This window comes from Anomaloglossus baeobatrachus, chromosome 5, assembly GCF_048569485.1.
Source record: "Anomaloglossus baeobatrachus isolate aAnoBae1 chromosome 5, aAnoBae1.hap1, whole genome shotgun sequence".
Classification (NCBI taxonomy): Eukaryota; Metazoa; Chordata; class Amphibia; order Anura; family Aromobatidae; genus Anomaloglossus; species Anomaloglossus baeobatrachus.
In genome coordinates this window covers 257,887,644-257,900,946 of record NC_134357.1, presented here as the reverse complement: position 1 = coordinate 257,900,946, position 13,303 = coordinate 257,887,644, and the positions used below count along the sequence as shown (strand labels likewise).

General features: G+C 48.6%; 1 protein-coding gene across 2 annotated transcripts in view; it reads right to left on the bottom strand.

Annotated features, from left to right (window-relative positions):
- Nucleotides 1–13,303, bottom strand: part of LOC142309939 (glycine N-acyltransferase-like) — a 177,030-nt gene that overhangs the window by 69,639 nt on the left and 94,088 nt on the right. For both annotated transcript variants that reach the window (XM_075347411.1, XM_075347409.1), the window contains exon 4: nt 1,763–1,889. In XM_075347411.1, coding sequence (XP_075203526.1) covers nt 1,763–1,889 — 127 coding nt within the window. The remainder of the gene's footprint in view (nt 1–1,762; nt 1,890–13,303) is intronic.

Below are 13,303 nucleotides of genomic sequence, written 5' to 3'. Positions count from 1 at the left end.
AGGTGGACACCACCGCTTCTGTTTACGGGGTACCCGGGTGAGATGTTAGGCAGCAAGTTGTTAACCCCTCCGTGGGTAGGGATGGTGGCCCCAGGACCCGTTGGGAATGAGCCGGTTGGGTGGTGCAGGGAGGTGTGCGGCCGGAGGGCACTGTTGTACTCACGATTAGTAACACACACAAGTCTCTGGTAAACCAAGATGATGGTGGTCGGTGCCCGCAGCCGGCTGCGGTCTGGTCCCCCACCCGGGTGGTGGTCTCTGCCTTTCTCCTGCACCTTTTTGAGTATTGGTGGGCTGCCTGCGCTTCAGCGTCAGGAGTCCGCTCCCTGGCTTTGTGGATGTCGGGAGAGCCCTTTGCCCACAGACGCTGGCCCGTGGGATCTCTCTGCCTGAGCGGTGGCTTTCTATCCCCCTCGTTGGGCTGTTGTCTTCAGTCGGGACTTTGGGTGGGAAAGGACCTATAGTCCTGGCCACAATCAGTTAATTAACTCAGTCCAGTAGCTTCTGGACCTCGTTTCAGGGTCTGAGTATCCCCCTTTGTGCTCCGGCGGGCCACTACCCTGTCCCGGTCCACCACGGTTCCACCGAGCCGTCTTCCCGGCTCCTGCAGGCTGAGGCCACCATATGCCTCCTAGCCAAAGGTGCCCGGGCTCCAACCCTGGCACCTGTCAGACTGCTGCAGATCTGCTACACAGGCCTGCTGCCACTCTCCACTCCCAAAAACTAATCTGTCTACTTTTCCCTCCTCAGGCTCTCTGAACTCCTTGGTGGGCGTGCCAACTGCCTGGCTCCGCCCCCCTGGTGTGTCCATCCAGCTCTGAGGGAGGTGACTAGGGTTTTAGTGGTTGGCTGATGACACCTTATTAGGGGACAGGTGTTATGCGGGGCACTAACTGTGACTACCTGGCTAGTCCAGGGCATCACACTTGGATTGCAGCAATACTATATCGCTGGATTTTCTCTCTTTTTTTTCTTTTGTCAATGAATTTCCAGACCGGGGCCTTTCCATACTGATTGGGGAGTTATCTTTTTTCTTTATCCCAGTCTCATCAGACATCCATATATTACATACACAGGGTTTTCCTCCACACTTATCAGCCATATATCAAAAGAACCATCCAGGCAATTCTTCGCCACTCTTCTCAGCGCTCTTGAATTCTGCTTTTTCTGACGACTTAGAAATTTTTCCTTTCAGGAGTCTTGTAGTCTCTTTTCATATACTCTAATTTCTGCCTCCAAGCAACTCTTGTCTCTCTCACCTCATCTGTTCCACTTAAGCCGTCCACTGGTGTGTCTGGTGGGTGTGGTGCAGGGAGGTGGATACTGCACGGTAGGGTAGATTGTGCAATACCCTGTGACGACCTGATAGTTCAGGGGCGTCATACAAGCATGGATGTGCCCCTTCTGGGACTGCTGCGGGCTCCTATTTGTGGGCTGAAAAGGGCCAAATACCCATGAGCTTTCCCAGCAGGATAATACCAGCCCATAGATGTCTGCTTTACCTGTGCTGTTTATCAATAATAGGTGGAAAAAACACTGCAGTTGTTCAACAAACTTTATTAGCATACAAACAAGACCTGAACTCCAAATTAGGACACAGACTTTTTTTAAAGTTGGTGTTGGAGTTTAAGCAGCAGACACCCAGTGTCGGGGATGAACCCCAAACTTTACCATTCTTGTTTACTCATCCCTAAGCGTGATATCACCCACGGAGAACAGATCTCCCCCTTGTAAATTGTTATATCACCAAGACTATCATTACCTTGTATCTGTAACTCCTGCTTCCAGTTCACAGTTTGGGGATCTTGGAGGAATTGTCGCAGCCCTTGTGGGTCTTTACTGAAGAGAAAATAGGTGTTGGTGTAAGGATCTGAGGGATCCGTCATTTCCTATGGAAAAAAAGCAGTGTTATTTAGACATGATCATAGATACATTTTATTTGTAATCTGGAGGATGGGGTAGATATAAAGGGGCAGATTGATATATTCTGTGCTGCTTCTGTCCACAATACATAGCTAAAATAAACTGATCACTGGAAAGGCACCTACTTATTACATTGTAACATAGGTTGAAAAAAGACCTCGGTCCATCTAGATCAACCTTCCTCCACCAATTATACATTTCATCACTAAATCATCTATAACTGACAATGTTGTGTGTACTGAGGAAATCATCCAGCTCTTTTTTAAAAGCTGTTATAGTATCTGCCATTACGACCTCTTGTGGTAGGGCATTCCACAGTCTGACTGCTCTAACTGTAAAGAACCCTTTCCTATTTAGCCGTCGGAATCGCTTTTCTTCCACTCTTAGTGAGTGTCCCCTGGTCCTTAGTATTGTCTTTGGAAGGAATAAGTCATGTGCCAGTCCTTTATATTGATCACACGTATTTGTAATGCCCCAGCAGGAGTCGAACCGCTCGGATCCGGACATCACTACTCGTAGCTCGATGGTCTCCGGACCCGGGGGCTAAGGGTCACACCCGAGTGAAGAAGGGGGTTATTTACAGGGGAGATATATATAGTTCGTGACGCTACCCATGGTGTGCGGTGATAGGGAGTACTGCCGTTGGGAGTACCCGGGGTGATGGAGTGGGGCAGCTAGATGACATTACCTGCTGGATCTTTTTTTTTTTGTTTTTCTTTCAATATTATCATCCTGTATTATAAATGCAGAAAAACAAACACAACTTTGCAGGGGAACATCAACAGCTAAACTGGGGTACAACGGATCAGTAACATTGGGGTCCTCAGTGGTAAGTACTAGGAGCGCATGTTAGGGCTCGATTACTTCTTGGGATTGAACAGCTTTCTCCGCCAGCAGCAAAGACACAGGTTTGGGTGGAGAGACGTTCTCATGTGGCAGCCGCGAGGAGCCACCCTTCACCGGACGATCATGGAGCAGACTGAACTGCAGAGCCTTAATACAGTATGGGCGCCTCTCGCGGGCTCACATCAGTCTCCACAGCTCTACCAGGTCCTTTGTTGCGGCTGTTGATGCTTTTCCCGGGTGTGCTCTCAGGTATGGATGCCTGTTTAATCTACAGAACATGATGAATCTATTCACACACTTCTTTCTGATCAGTTGCAGACGGGACAACTTGCGTTGTTTAGGTGCTATGGTCTTTCCTGGGTTATGACCGAAGCTTGCTGCCGCTTGGCTTTGCTTTTGTTGCCATGCACATGAATGTGTCTCCTTCATGCAGATTCTGGTGGTACCTGAGGGGTGTTCTTTGTTGGCAGCAAGGGGCAGGTGTGGCTCTTATCAGAGGACAGATAGCTGTGATCCAGGGAGAAGGCAGAGGCTAGTACAGGGTCCTGAACATCTTCAGATGACCAAGAGTCAATCTCCACCTCCTCAAATAAAGGCTGTGGGAGATAATCAGCAGGAGTTTACAGGAGCAAAGGGCTGAGCTCCAGAGCTGTAGCTAAAGATGATTGTGGGATGCAGGGACTGGGAGGAGAGTCTGGGGTCACAGACACGAGCCATGGATTGCCATCACCATAATAGTGTATGGCCCAATTCCTGCATTCCTTCCTTATTCCTTTCCATACCCTTCCTCCCCTTTTACTTATCTATATAAATAAACACACCACACCATCTTTTGGATAAATTTGGCCACAGCGACCATTTTATTAACATAAATAACAATAACCAATTAAATAACTGACAATTGGGGGAGGTCCTTGAACTTACCAGATCTGGCACATACCACCACATTGCAAGGTATCTCTATTTTATCTTCAGCCGTGAACCCCCAGCTCAAAGGCACCATGCCACAATAAGTGGCCCAAAAATGTGTAAATACCATAAATACCGGCTCCCAGGGCACACCCCCGTCCAGAGCTCCATTAAGTGCCAAATCACCCAATACCCCAATTCCATCCGAGAGGGAATTATCCATATAACTCCGCCCCCAACTTTACCAACTTTACCAACAGGACCCCACCCCACCGCCAACGCACACGCGCCATGAAACCTTAGGTGTTTGCGCCCCCAACCAACTCCAGGGCTCGCTCGATCCCATCCTGGATTGCGAGAGTCCATAAGCCAATTCCAATGGCGTTCAGATGCACGCCATCATCCAACCAAAAATTTCCCTCACCTGACTCCAAGTCGTGATGTCGTACTCCAACACCCCCATTACGGGCTACAAAACACGCTACCACCTTATTCACCTTCACCATGGCCGTATTGATACCCCTCTCCAATCTTGCAACCCGCCACTTCTTCCTGGGCACGATGTCTAACCACACAATCACAACCTTCGGGAATGTTGACCACAACCTCAATAAGTCAAAACGAATGTCCTTAATTAACTCCCGCACTGATCTAGAACCAGGATCGTTACCCCCCACATGCAAATCTAGGATGTCAGGCATCCTGTCTAACCGAGCCGCCTTATGAACCTCTGGTAACACTCGACTCCACACCATCCCCCTTAAACCCCCTCTAATCTTCACTACCTCTCCACGAAAACCTAACTGCCATCCATCTGGCCGGACATCCGCACGTCTCACTCCCCAGTACACATACGAATGCCCCAATATCCACGCCAGGTATGGACCACCATCTATAATAAAGAGAGAAACGAACCAAAACACACCTAAGTACCAACTAATTGACAGGAAATAAAAACCCCCGTCCACCTCACCAAAACCTGAACAAATTAACTCATTGACGAATGTATGATTTATAATGCAACGAGCTCCATCTACCAATTTATTGTATATCTTCTGCACCTAATCCCCTAGACGCCGCCTCCGTTGCTGCCCCTATCCGGAATGAGTGAGCAGCAAAACACAAAGGCCCTCTCCACCTCCTGTCGCAAGGACACCAACTTTTCCTACATTCCATTGCCACAGAATCAATTAAAATGCCCAAAAAACTCAACTGTGTACAAGGACCCTCCGTCTTTTCCGGTGCTAAAGGAACCCCAAATCGCCGCGCAACCCAAACCACCGTTGCCAGCACATTTTGACAGACCGCCGAGTTAGGTGGGCCCATAACCAGAAAATCGTCTAAATAATGAATAACTGACTGAATGGTAGAAACGTCTCGCACCACCCATTCCAAGAATGAACTGAATGCCTCAAAAAACGAACAAGAAATTGCACAGCCCATCGGCAAACAACAATCCAAATAAAAACCTCCCTGTCAATGGCAGCCCAGCAACCATATGCTATCCGGATGCACAGGTAGCAGCCTAAAGGCCGCCTCAATATCCGTCTTTGCAAGCAATGCCCCCTGACCATACCGTCGTACCCACCGCAACGCCTCATCAAACGACGTGTACACCACCGAGCACAATTCAGGATCTATGCCGTCATTAACTGACAAACCCTTCGGATACGATAAGTGGTCAATAAGACGGAATTTGTTAATCTCTTTTTTAGGCACCACACCCAAGGGAGAAACTACCAAACCCTCAACCGGAGGAAACTGAAATGGGCCAGCTATCCGGCCAAGCCCCACCTCCTTTTGAATTTTTTCTCTCACTACCTCTGGGTACAACAATGTTGACCGCAAATTTTTTTAAAGAGAAAGGGACCCGATGCACCAGCGGAGGAATCCTGAAACCATCTTGAAAACCCTGAAACAAAAGAACTGCCCTATCCCTGTCCGGGAATCTATTTAGAAAGGGGGCCATCGCGTGAAGCCGAACTGGTGTCCCCCTTTGGCTATTACCAGCGCCGGGCTTCCCTTTCACTTTCTTAAAACATTTTGCTGCCCCATGTGAGGACCCGCTACAGTGCGAGCAGACGTGTTTGAATTTACAACTGGTCCCATAGGTACATTGCCCCTGATTAAATTTCCAGCATGCCCCAGACTTGTCGACCTGGCCACCGCTGTCACCGCTTCCTGCCTGAGACCCTCCGCCTGCATCCCAAAGAAAGGACTGAGCATAACGCGATGGAGCCATGCCCTTCAACCAAAGCCCAATATCCTTTTGATCCCACCTAATACTGGGATGAACTGCCTTTCTTTGGCGGAATTGCTCATCGTAACGAAACCACGCCTGGCCTCCGTATGTCCTATGTGCCTCTCCTATGAAATCTAAATAACAGAACAATGGTGAACAATTCTCCGGCGCCTTCTCACCCACCACACTTGCTAGTATAGCAAAAGCCTGTAACCAGTTCATAAAAGTCTGCGGTATCAGGCGCCACCTCCTTTTTTCCTCTTTTTCCTTATTACTATCATCCTTTTTTCCTTTATCCAAATTAAATTTTTCCAATGGAAGCAGAGAAAAAATCTCCACGTACTTGTCCTTCCAGATTTTTTCCTTCGTCTCCTTTTTTAAATGAGCCCCCAATGGCCCCTCAAAACACACGTAAACCTCACCCTTTGCTTTATCATCTAACTTTATCGCATCCGCCTTATCTTTCTCTGTCTGAACAGGCACCGAAACTCCACTGGTAACTGTCTCACTGCCTTGACACACTCCCTCGGCTACTGCCTAACACTGCTGCACTATCCTGGGTACCCACCCAGGCTGCCATTGGAGACGCTGCTCCCCACCCCCCGTAACCGCGCTCCAGACGCGCACCAAAATCTCCCGGATGCTACCTAATAGGTCCCTGACCCCGCTACCTTCTGCTGACGGACCCCCCCAACAAAGGCCGCACCCGGGAACGCCAACTGCTCCCCCAATCCTAATCCTAACACATTTAAGTTCTGGGACGTACACAACACAGAGCCATACTCACCAGGCTGCACGGTTGCTGTGACACCGCCAGCCGCCATTCCTGAATCCTGCCATACGCTCAGTGCCGATCCCGACCTGGGGGGCTCCTGACCGCTTCCATCTGCTTCACCGCTGTCTCCCCTCACCTCTAAGAAGGCTGGGGGTGGCAAAAGTTCAGATACTTCCAAGCTGTCAGGTTGCACAAATGATTGCCCGCTCTGTCTTCTGATGCTCTTGCACCTGCTCCTTGCTTGCTGTCTCCCCCTGCATTCATCCTCCTCGGTGCAGGGGTTGTCCTCAGCTGACCTAGCTGCAGGCACCTGAAAAGGCACCTCATCCGAAGGACCCACAGAAGGCCCCAGCCTGCCACTGTGCATGCACCGCCTCCTCTGCTCTAACTCCCGGCCTCTCCAGCTTGCAGGACCCGAACTCCTCACTTCCTCATCACGTCGCCCAGCAGACCCTGCGACCAGAGCATCGCCGCCAGGGCCTGCCACAGTATTCATCTGTCCATGCTGCTGAGGAGGTGCAGGCCTCGCGCCGACCATGCTTTGCAGCCTGCCACCTCCCGCAGCCCCAGGTTGGCTGACCGGATTCCTCCCCGACCGCAAGCGTCGACCTGATGGAGCGTTCCGGTGTCCGCTGGTGGGAGGGTCCCCAGAGGGGCTCCATAGCCAACACCAGGAGCGAGAGGTTGTCTCTGGGCTCAGTCTCTCTGGAGGCCTGGTCCTCCGTTGCTGCCGTTTGGACCCCTCAGTGCTGCGCTGCGGCTCCACCTCACCCAGCAGGCTGGACACCTGCTCCTGCAGCCAATCTTCACCCCGAATGCCTGCAGCCGCCCTCAGCTCCCGCAACAGAGCCTCAATGTTTGCCATAAGGTAGGTGACTGTGAGAGAGGGTACACTCCAGTCTTTGAGGCACCCTAAAATGGCTCCTCTTCCCGCACTTTTCCTATGTATTACCCCCACCCCGTGTCACATGCCCCTCCCCATCTCTTTCCCTTAAAGCTACCCCTCCATTCCCTCATGGACCAACCTCTGTCATATGGGCCTCTGCTCATTTTCTGCTCCAGCCCTTTCTTTATCCGAGGAGGAAGAAGAGACATATGGGATCAGCGTCGGCCTATAGATCTGCCTGGAATGTAGTTTTGGTTTCACTTCACAACCCTTTGGCCGCCATCTTCTCACCCCATGGCAAACTCTTTTATGTTTACTGGTGACATCAACAGAACCTTTCAGAATCCAAAGATGCAGGAAACCCTGGTGGCTGCTATGGGGGGCAATATTGCTCTGTGTGTCATGAATTCTGTTTTGCAGGAACTGGATGTAGGAGATGACTTGTAGAATCATCCTCTGAAAACCACGCTCTTTCCACTGAGGACTTGCGGTAGATTTGCAACAATCTATATGGAGTGAAGTACCACCTGTACAGGACTTTTCGTGCATTTTCTAGGTGGTTTGTACATTTGGTATGCTTTCCTATCATTGAGAATGACGTCTGCCATTGCCCTGGCGTGATGGTGCACTGTAGGTCCCTCCCACTTGTGGAGCTATGTGTCCAGAGAGGGGAGCGTGTCCTCCAGCAGCTGGTTATAACTTAAGGATAACGCTTTCATCCGGGTTGTGCAGCATTGTGAGGAGTGCAGAGGGTTGTAAGAAGATCAGCTCTCTCTTTTCATGTAAGAAGTGTCAGTGTCTTATTTGTAAATATTTATAGAAGTCTTTATATGGGATGTGATATTTCTGTGTAAATGCAATGAAGGGAGACAGTGTCTCTCCCTCATACAGGTGTCCGATCATTGTGATCGCCAGGGGCTTCCAGGTCTGGATCTGGAGGTCCGGGAAGCACTTCTCCAGCGTCTCCACAGGAGCGCTAGAGAGCACCACCTTTATAGAGCTCAGCTTATTAGTCAGTACACCCCACACCCCCAGAGCAGCGTCCACTGTCGGCAAGATACACAGCTTTCTATTGGGGTTGGTTAGGGCACATGAATAAAAGAAAGATGCCACATTTGTAGTTCCGATCAAGTGTTTTTCGATCACTATCCAGTGCATATCGTCGTTATTATTCCACATAAAGCGTATCTGCTCGAGTATGGCTGCTCTGTAGTATCTGAGCACTGAGGGGCATCCCAGACCTCTTTTTTTCATGGGGATATATTAAATTTCTGCTCTGCCTCTCTGTTGTTTCTCTTGCCAGATATACTTCATTATAATGGATTGTATTTCCTTGAGCATTTTCATGGGGAGAGCAATGGGCAGATTGCAGAATAGATATAATACTTGGGGGAGGATGAACATCTTAATGGATGCGATTCTTCCTAGCCAGGACAGGTCATGTTGTCTCATGCGCAGCAGATCTGCTTTCATCTTTTTCTTAGGAGCCTCATAATTTAGTGAGAGCATTTTATCTGAGAAGGGGACTAGATGGATTCCCAGGTGGGTTATACTCTCATTGTCCCAGTTGAAGGGATATTTCGTTTTCAGCTCCACAGGATATGAGACAGAGGGCAATAAGTTTAATATTTGGCACTTGGAGATGTTTAATTTATAGTACGAGAGCTTAGTGAAGGAATCTATTACTTCCATGACTCTAGCTATTGATTCTGTGGGGTTGGTGAGAGCTAAAATAATACCGTTTGCAAACAATCCAATTTTGTGTTCTGATTTCCCAATTTTAATATCTGCTATGCCAGAATGCAAATGGATTTTTTCTGCCAGGGGCTCAATTATTAGTGCAAATATCAATGGTGAGAGGAGACACCCCTGCCTCGTACCAGTAATGTCAAATTTGTCTGATATCATACCAGATACGAGAACTGAGGCTAATGAGCTAGAGTATAGGGGGGTGATGGCTCTGAATATATTGCCGCTGAATCCAAATTTAGACAGGACCTCAAATAGGAACCCCCAATGCACCCGGTCGAACGCCTTCTCCGCATCCAAGGAAAGGAGAAGAGAAGGCTTCCGACTTTTCCCCGTCATGTGGATGATATCAATCATCCTCCTTGTGCCGTCCAACGTCTGTCTAGATTTTACAAATCCCACCTGGTCTTTTTGCACCAACAACGGGATCACATCTGATATTCTATTGGATAAAATTTTGGAATAGATTTTTAAATCGATGTTCAATAATGATATCGGCCTGAAATTGATGGCTCGATCATGTGTTTTCCCCAGCTTGGAAAGGGGTACGATTGTTGCCTGAATCATTTCTTTAGGGATTTCCCCTGTTTCAAATGAATTTTGGAAAACTAGTGCCATATGGGGGATTAATATATCTTCAAATAATTTGAAGTATTCGCCTGTCAGTCCGTCAGGGCCGGGAGACTTGTTGCTTTTTGTTGCTCTGATTACTTGTTTTATTTCTAATTGGGTTATTGGTTGGTTTAATGTCTCTAATTTGTCTTCTGGTATTTAGGGCAGGTTTATGCTATCTAAGAATTGGTGTATTAATTGGGCATTAGGTTGTGGCGTTGAGTTGTCTTCCTGGAGGTTGTAAAGGGAGGAGTAATAGTTTGCAAATGTGTTAACGATCTCTTTAGGAATATATATTTTATCATCTTTATCGTTCCATATGTGGGGTAGTCTTTGTTTGGTCATTTTGGCTTTCACTTTATTGGCCAGTATTTTACCTGCCCTGTTTCCCTGCCAGTAGTATGTGGCTTTACTCTTCCGTAGGGTATGCTCGTACTTTTGTTGGAGCAATTGGTATAGCTCATGCCGCAGTTTTTGCAGGTTTTAGAGAGTTGTATTTGTGGGACTCTGCTTGTGCGTTTCTTCTAATGAGGCTATGTTCTGGTTGATTTCCACTATTTGCTGTAATATGGCTTTTTATTTCGGGAGGCTATTTGGATGAGTTTTCCCCTAATATAAGCCTTGTGTGCGCACCATACTGTTGATAAGGATACGTCAGGTGTACTGTTAATTGTGAAGTATTATTTTAATGTCTCTTGTAGTTGGGGCCTACTAATATGAGAGCAGAACAGGTAAGTTTACTCTCCATGGGGAGTATGTCGGGTAGTTATATCCCTCTGTAATGTAGCATGAGACAGGAGCATAGTCCGACCACGTGATAGTGCCTATCGTGGCCTTCTGGATATCCTGTAACAACCATTTGTCTGCAAGTATTAGATCGATTCTTGAATATCCTTTTGTGTGAGTGTGAATAGAAGGTGTAATCCCGCTCAGAGGCGTGCAGGACCTGCCACATGTCATACAGCTCTTCTGATAGGAGATTTTGAGAAAGTGATCAGGACTTGTCCCCAGGTTTGGGATGTGCGGATCTGTCAATGTTGGGACATGGAGTGATGTTAAAGTCCCCACACACCAGAAGGGCACCTTTTTTAACATCAGCTACTATGGCCATAGTGTCCTTGACAAATCCGATTTGTTTGGCGTTTGGGGCGTATACGGAACCAATGGTGTAAGTCTTATTGTTTATGCTGCACACCAGGATAACATACCGGCCCTCACTGTCTACAATGCTGCGGATGAGCTGGAAGGCCACAGTGTTTTTGATGGCTATTGCTACTCCTCTCTTTTTGTCTATTGCATGGGAGTGATACATATGTGGGACGTGCCTGATCTGCAATCTGTGTGCATCCATGTTATTCAGATGCGTTTCTTGAACGCACAGTATGTCGGCTTTAAGTGACCGGGCTTCTCTTCATAGGAGAGATCTCTTAAATGCGCTGTTTAACCTTTTAGCATTGATGCTAGAAATGTGAAGTACCATATACAGATACAATCTAGAAGTACAAATTACAAATAAAATCTATTTGTCACCAATAGAAAATTAGGAAAGATAGAAAAATGGGGGATAACAAATATTAATTCTCAAAATTGTAACTATAACAGTTCCAAAAATAGAGTCCGATTCTAAGTGAACCCACTGGACATGCACCGTTATCCAGTATATAATGGGGGGAGGTGAAACTACAAAACTAGGATAGTTTCCTCGTGCCTCCACAGCCTGTTATGGAGAAAGTATTTATATAACTCTGCTTTGGTGATAAAAAGGAGACAAGCAGAGCAGTAAACAACAGAGAAACAAACATGTAACTTGCGTCTGCATCAGGACCACTCCTTCATCAGCATCGGCGGCCTCTTCTTCATTCATGAGCTTGTATCCTCATCCACAGTCTCCAGCGACCACCTCTACAGCAGGGTCATGGCCTCCAGGGGGGATATGACGGCGTGCGTGACTCCATTCCTAGTGAGCTTGACTGGGTAGCCCCACTTGTATAAGATGCCATTATCCCTCAGGACTTTGGTGGCTGTTGAGAACTTTCGTCTCCTGTTCAGGGTGGCGGCGGACAGATCAGTGAACACCAGCACCTCTTTAAACCCGTCCGGCAGGTCCAGTTCTGCTGTCGTCGCTCTGGTCACAGCTTCTTTGAAGTGGTAAAAATGGAGCCGGGCGATCACATACTTGGGTGCTGAGTTAGGGGCACTTTTGGGTTTCGGGATCCTGTGCACTCTGTCTATGAGGAGGTCTCGCTGCTCTGTGTCGGGGATTAGTGCAGTGAAGAAGTCTGTTAGGAACTCCTTCAGCGCGTCTGCGGTCACGCTCTCCGGGATCCCTCTGAAGTGCAGATTATTACGCCTGGAGCGGTCCTTTAGGTCAGCCAGCTTCAGCTTCAGGGCAGTGATCTCCTCATCTGCCTCATTATGAGCATCCACAAGCTGGATTTGGGCTGTGGTGAACTCCTCCAGCTTCTCCTCTATGTGTGAGGTTCTGTCACCAATGTGTACTATGTCTTTCTGCAGAGCAGTGACGGCTGAGGTGATGTCCCTGTGTATGGACTTCTTCAGTTCCTCCATGTAAAACTTCAGAGTGGCCTTTGTTACAGGGGCTGAGCTCAGGTCATTATCAGGGGCTGCAGATACCTGCTGTTAGGCTGCCGGTGCTGAGGTGATTGTATTCTCTGTGTGAGGGAGGTGCACCTGCACGGAGCTGAGGTTTCCAGACATGCCTGGTAACTTCTGATCAGAGGGATCTGACTCAGACCTCATGGAGTGTGCTGGGCTCTCCCCAGCCTCTTTCTCACTGCTGCTATGGCCATCTTGGTTTTTCCTGAGGGCCGGTGTGAAAATTAACATCTTGCCCGGAGCGGCTCCTCTCCTCCTGGTAATGCGACCCATCGCTGCTCTGGGGTCTCTGATCTCCTCTTATCAGGAGTTTCCAGCTGTGTTTGTTTGGTTTGAGATGCTTTACATGGAAGTGTGACGCCCTGGCCTATCAGGTCATCACAAGGGTGCTATGCAATCTGCCCTTCTGCATGGTACCTGCTCCTCCTTGGTCACGGGTCCTGTCCCTTTGGTGTTGCTAAGAACAGGTATGCACAAATCCTGAGGAACACTCTGCACCACACCCACCAGACACCCATTGGACAGCCTGAGGGGAATAGGGCCGCCCAGATGGAAGGATGGTAGAAGGAGGGCCAGAAAGGTCAGAAAGTAGAGAGTTTGTGCGCAGCAGTGATAGTGAAAGGTCACACTGCGGAGCTGGGTTCCTGTACCCATCCCAGGTGCCAGACGTTGGGCTGGAAGGAGCTGGAACCCCGGTCACAGGGGGTAGTGACAGGGGGCACAGTACTGCCATGGAGGGCAGATC